The 6,403-nt window shown below is 39.8% G+C and overlaps 1 protein-coding gene across 6 annotated transcripts in view; it reads left to right on the top strand.

Moving 5' to 3' along the window:
• Nucleotides 1-4,148: 4,148 nt before the first annotated feature.
• Nucleotides 4,149-6,403, top strand: part of LOC308307058 (abl interactor 1-like) — a 110,654-nt gene continuing 108,399 nt past the window's right edge. For all 6 annotated transcript variants that reach the window (XM_080752170.1, XM_080752167.1, XM_080752169.1 and 3 more), the window contains exon 1: nucleotides 4,149-4,308. In XM_080752170.1, coding sequence (XP_080608296.1) covers nucleotides 4,192-4,308 — 117 coding nt within the window. In that variant the 5' untranslated portion in view covers nucleotides 4,149-4,191. The remainder of the gene's footprint in view (nucleotides 4,309-6,403) is intronic.

The raw sequence follows: 6,403 nt of genomic DNA, 5'->3' as shown, positions 1-6,403 counted from the left end.
ATTTTCCCCTCTCTCACCATAACTCTGTGGAAAAAAAGTACTCAAATGTTTTACTTGAGTAAAAGTCAAAAAATGTACTTGAGTAAAAAATATAAAATTTTAAAATTATTGGTGTCAAAATAGAGGGTGAGTGGCAAAGTGAGTTTAATATTGTTTAATGTTGTTTAATGCAATCAGATATGACTTTTGTTTGGATGTATGGGCTGTCAAGGACAGAAAAAATGTTTTTTGCCACTCAGTAGGCGTTCCAGCATAACTTCCAGGTATGATGATGATGTCACGGGCATACCCTCTATAAGTACAAAAGCAGAAAGTAGCCTAAGCCTATGCAGAATGTCCAATTTCACACGTTTTCAAATATATAAAATGTCTAAAAAAATGTTTTGAAAATAGCAGATTTACAATCTCACAATGTGATGCATTGTGAGGCTATTTTCAAATGGCTGAAATGTGGGTTGAAACGTGGTCAACTCAAGTTTTCAAATAATTGTAGTGGAGTAAAAGCAGGCTACAACAATATTTGCCTCTGAGATGTAGTGGCTAGTGGGGTGTGTAGTAAAAGTACAGACAGAAATTCTAAATACTCCAGTAAAGTACAAATAGTACAGTACTTGTAGGCTACAATTTACACAATACAAATGTTATGTTTTGCGGCATTGACCCCAGACCCCACGTTGGAAAGAGAAAGTCTGTCTGTAGGTTTTTATAAACAATTATTTAATCATTAATTAAAAGTAAACCTATTAATAAGAGCTTGTGACTAAATAATATTAAACTGAATATTTATTTCAATTTCCTGTGAAAACCTGAAAAATCTCTATGATTTGGACATACAGGTTTCAGCTACGAGATGTAGGCCTATAGTAGTAGACCTACTACATATCCCGGCATCCTTTGCTGTCGATCCCAGTGTTTTGTGTTCAGTGCGGTTCAGTGTGTTTTTTCTCCTGAGGGGGGAGGTATTGATAGGAGGTTTACGCAGAAGCGAGGCCAGGAATCCCACTATCAGTGTTGCCATGTCTGCTTATTATGAGCTACTTTGGAGTAGACCTCTAAAGTTGTGGTTCTCAAACATTTTCATCAACGGCACCCCTGAATTACATTGTTACAGTACCTTACATTTATGTGAAATATGTAAATCTTTCCCGCTAAGATGTATGTCACGAGAATAACCTGATCGAAAATAACTTTTATTGGCGTTTAACCACTTAAACCTCAACATCCCTATTCTGGGGTAAACGTTCACCAAAAATAGCCAATCTACAAGCTTATAGATCTGCTATTTTTGGTGATTGTAGGCTGAAAAAGATCACACCAAGTAGTGCAACCCAAGTCCATTTTACTATAAGAGATTAAACTGACGTGATATTGATAAAGTGCAAATATTAGAAGTATTCTGAGGCACCCGGACTTGCGCCAAGGCACCCTAGGGTGCCACAGCACACACTTTGAGAACCACTGCTCTATACCTACTTTTTGCATACTATTTCAATAGTTTTGAGAAAAAAATGCTGCTAATTGTCCCAAAGTGACTGCAAAAGATTGCTGCTATTTGTCTAAAAAAAAAAGCTTTATCGCCTACCCTATGTGACACAATGCAACATAGCTCTGTTTAACACAATGCTGTCCCCCCCTCCATTTTCTTTTATTTTATTTTTTATTTTAATGAATTATATTTTGACGGTTACGTTGACAATCTAAACGTAGGCCCTATATGTTTTCTCATTGCAATACAGCTCCTTGAATCCAATTGAATTGTCTGCAGTCCCCCTTTTGAATATTTTATGCCAGGCAGGGACCCTGTGCAAGATGAGTGTTGTTAAAATGCATAGGCCTAAAGGTTTTTAGGTTTTATAACCACCTAAAAGAAAGCAACCCAGACACATAGCCATTTTGATTGATTGATTGATTGAAGACTTTATTAGAAGTTTGCATTGGAAAAGGTACAGTTTCATGACGGTACAGTTCACTGGTACAAGGTCTACTAAAAGGAGATCCATGAAAAGACTAAGCTTATTTCCACAGGAAACCATTTAAGTATCTCATATAACATTGAATTACAGACGAATAGAACACATACTATGCAGTAGATATGTAAAGAAAAGAAAATTATAGAACAAAAAAAGAAAACAGTAGGCCTAAGTCTAAACAAACAGTAAGTAGGCCTGTATACAAAGAAGGGGCAGGGGTAGGGTTGGGCTAGGTTAGTTTTTTTTTACCAGTTGCGAACGGCTGTGGTTTTTCAGGGCAATTTTAAAGGATGCTAGTGATCCACACTCCTTTATGGCCTTCGGTAAGGCTTTCCACATTTTGGTGGTATAGCAGAAAAACGAGTTTGACCCTTTGTTGGTTTTGACTCTGAGTTGGAAGTGATCTGTAGCGCTGCCTCTGGTGTTGTAATTATGGACATCCTTAATGTTTATAAAGTATTTTGACAGGTACTTGGGTATCATAGTGGTGTAGTGTATCTTGTACACCAGGCCCATTGCAAGTTGCTGTACTCTGTCATCTACTCTGAGCCACCCCACTCTTAACTGGTGAGTAGCGGTGAGGTGAGTCTGATAGGGAAGGTTAAGCAGGACCCTAATTAGTTTATTTTGGGCTGTTTGGAGTTTAGTTTTAAGGGCTTGTGGGGCGTCACGATACCATACGTGAACTCCATAGCCAAAGAGGGGCTGGATTATTGCACCAGCTATGGTCTTCAGTGTGTTGAAATTGACCATTGGGGCGATCCTCTGTAGGAAACGAGTTTGTTGGTTGATTTTATTTATTACTTTAGAAGTAATCTTTTCGCTGGAAAGATTAGCTTCAAGGATGCATCCTAAGTAAGAGATTTCGTTTTTTCATGTTATGACCTTGTCACCCACTTTGATTGTGAAGTTATCGACTTTTTTGAGGTTATGATTTGATCCAAAGAGGATGGACTCAGTTTTTCCCAAGTGAATTGATAATTTGTTGTCGTTAAGCCATGTGCAGATCTTGCTTAGTTCAGAGTTAAGTGTCTTTTCAACCTGCAAGTGGTCCTTGCCCGAGACTAGGAGAGCCGAGTCATCCGCGAACAGGAACAGGTTGCAGTCGCAAGCAGATGCCATGTCGTTCACGTATATTAGGAACAACAGAGGCCCCAGACCCTCAACCACAGTACACAAACGCAAGCACAACTCCCAGACGTAAAACCCATTGGACCAAACCAGAAGAAAACAAAAAGAAAGCTACCTGACATACTGGAAAGAGACAACCCAAAACCAAAGCAAAATGGAACACTGCTAGCACTAAAAAGAGAATAGGTCTATATTGGCAGAATATCTGAGCACGACCCAAAACTTAGGAAAGCCTTGATAGGCACAGACTCAGCGAACACAGCCTTGCAATAAAGGCCGCCACAGACAGACCCCACGCCACTTCCAGGGACATTCACCACTGCACATAAAATGTGGTGGAAACTGAGCTACACTTTCTAACCATGCACCTGCCCACTATAAGACATCAGAGAGACAGAGAGACACATACTTCCCACAGATAAAAGCGATAAAAGAAGGCTAGAGAATGGAATACAACCACCCTACAAACCATTGAATGGCATCCAGACCTACTGCACATACAGTATAAACAGAGCTGCTACCTTTAAACACATTTTTTAATTTGAGGCTTTTTTTCTTTAATTCTATATACTATTGAAATCATATTGAGAAAAAAAGAAATACTGCTATTTGTTCCAAAAAGCTTCATACCCTCTATATACTGTACATAATGACAAACTGTGACAAAGGGGGCTGCTCTCCATTCAGACATGCTGCCATTCAGACATTGACTTCTAATTGTCTGAGTTAACACTTCTGAATGGGGGATGTCTGAATGGCAGCATGTAACCTTGCAATGTAAACTTAATGTTTTCTCATGCCAATAAAGCTCATTTGAATTGAATTGACTCCTAGTCGCTTCTTTCTCGCAAAACCTGGCAACACTGCCCACAATAGTAAACCAGAGAGCCAGTCAGCCAGCCAGGCACAGAGAGAGAGAGAGTCATAGAGAGAGAGAGAGAGAGAGAGAGAGAGAGAGAGAGAGAGAGAGAGAGAGAGAGAGAGAGAGAGAGAGAGAGAGAGAGAGAGAGAGAGCGAGCAGAGAGCAGAGAGCAGAGAGAGCTTGGTGGCTCCACTTCCAATCAAAGGGAAAAGAGAGAGACATGTTAAGATGGCAGAGCTACAAATGCTGCTAGAGGAAGAGATCCCTGCCGGCAAACAGGCGCTTGTGGAGAGTTACCAGAACCTCACCAGAGTAGCGGACTACTGCGAGAACAACTATGTCCAGGTAAAAGATCAACAATCATGATCCAACCCGTGTTATCTTGATTCTTACTATCTCGAAATCCTTTGTCGTAAAACGCTGGAAAGGGAAGGCAAAGCCAGGGGGGAATGCTGAGAGACAGGAAATGTTGGATCTGGATCATAAAGACAACCGGGACATTGTTGGTCGTTATTGTCTTCTGATCCCACTAGATCAGAAAGACAACACACAGATTGAATCTTAACTGCAGCGGTGTGGATTAAATAGCTTGTTCTTAAACCAACTATGAGATCAACGATCTAAAACACGAACAGAATCCAGGCGATCGGATCTGTTCGTGTTTAGATCGTTGAGCTCATAGTTGGTTTACATAGAGGGTGTGTCTAGTTTTAAATAGTCTACATTCAACCGCTTTCACACTCCGTGGTTGCTGACATAGAAAGAGAGAGGCCCCCGATCGGTGCCTGTAGTGTGTTGCGATACTTTTAGGAATCTGGTTTGGTGAACATGATCACAAGATTGTCTGGAAATCATTTCTGTTTGAGTTGTTAGAGACCTTCATCATGATGATGATGATTCAACGCGCTAAAGTTGCTGTGTCGCCCCCCCTGTGCGCCTTTGGTGACTGATGATGACACAGCCCTCATCCATGCGCTGCTGCTGTCTGTCTGTGTGGCCAAAGTCAATTCTGATTTAAGAATTCAGACACTTATCATGTTGTTATGTGGCTTCTTTGGATCAATAGGACTATCAGAGATGTAGACCTATGTATTTTCTCGATAATCTTTGAGTCTTGATCTAAGGATGATGTATGATGCATCCTGATTGTTTGTCCAGACAAATCAGCTTGTTGTCCTGTTTGGTTTCCTCTCAATATTTAATAGATTTTAATGATTTTTTTTTTTTTTTTAAATTTGTATTCACACAACTTGATTATTACGTTATGGGTCGTTTTATGCTTTCAAAACATGGAGTGCATGTTGGAGAGATTCAATTATATTTGTTCACATACCCATTTATCAGCTTAATCTTTCATAGTGTTTTGTTTGTTTTTCTTTGTTCATACTTCATAGAGTACAATTTGGAGAGTAGATTCAATTATATGCTATTACAATTGTGTTGAAGTAGGTTCCTTGTAGCCAAGCACTTTTCGAGTGAAAAAGGGAATGTCATCTTTTCACTTGGTCAATAGTGAATTGCTATTGACTTTTCTTTTGTTTGACATACAAAGGTTTTTTGTGGGAAGAATTTACTTTCTTCGACCTAGATCTGTTGCCATTATGTTGCGGCTGAGATTCAGCCTATATGCTATACTTATTTGAAGATGTATGTTTGGTAAGGTTTTATCATTTGCTCATCACGGTTTCAAATACTATATTGCCTAGTTTTAATAGCACTTTAATGTGAAAGATGAAATTGGCTTTATCAACTTATAATGCCAGTGCATGAAACCCCCTCCACCCAATTCAAATGAGCCTTATTGGCATGAGAAAACATGTTTACATTACATTGTGTCAAAACTTAATAAAAACTATTTAAGAGGAAAGTGGGGAAAGTGTGTCCTATTGGAGGGGGTACATTATATGTCACATTGCGTCGTTATAGTATACATGTTATGTATACTGTACGTGGTATAAAGCTTTTTGGGACAATTGGCAGCATTTTCCCTCAAAACTAATTCTACCACCCACTGCAATCAGAATGGTTGCTGATTTTCTCTTTGGATGTTGGTGATAAGCTAGCTAAGCTAGGAACTTACTGTAAGTGCTCCAATCTAATGTAATAATGCTGGAGATTCTCCAGATTGTTTTTTTGTATGGCTCTCCAGAAGCCCATCTAAAAAATGCAGTACAGTGTTGTTGTTGAGGAAGCAGATTCCTGTCCAGAGGAAGCTCTGAAGACAGCCCACCATCAGCATGGAGGGTGTGTCCATTCCAGCTGTCCTCCCCTGAGGACTCCCTGTAATTTGGTTCCCGGGGCAGTTGTGTTTCCTTCTTGCCGTTTACTGCCTCTCTCTGATGATTTGACTTCAGTGGGAAGAAAGGCTAGTAATGATGATATCGTCACTGTCGGGCAGAAACCTTGCATCTTCTTTCGCATTTTGTTAGGTTTCCGCGTA

Source organism: Nannobrachium achirus (assembly GCF_963921795.1).
Source record: "Nannobrachium achirus genome assembly, chromosome: 21".
Classification (NCBI taxonomy): domain Eukaryota; kingdom Metazoa; phylum Chordata; class Actinopteri; order Myctophiformes; family Myctophidae; genus Nannobrachium; species Nannobrachium achirus.
Note: the sequence above shows the minus strand (reverse complement) of the source record. Positions and strands in the feature narration are given on the sequence as shown.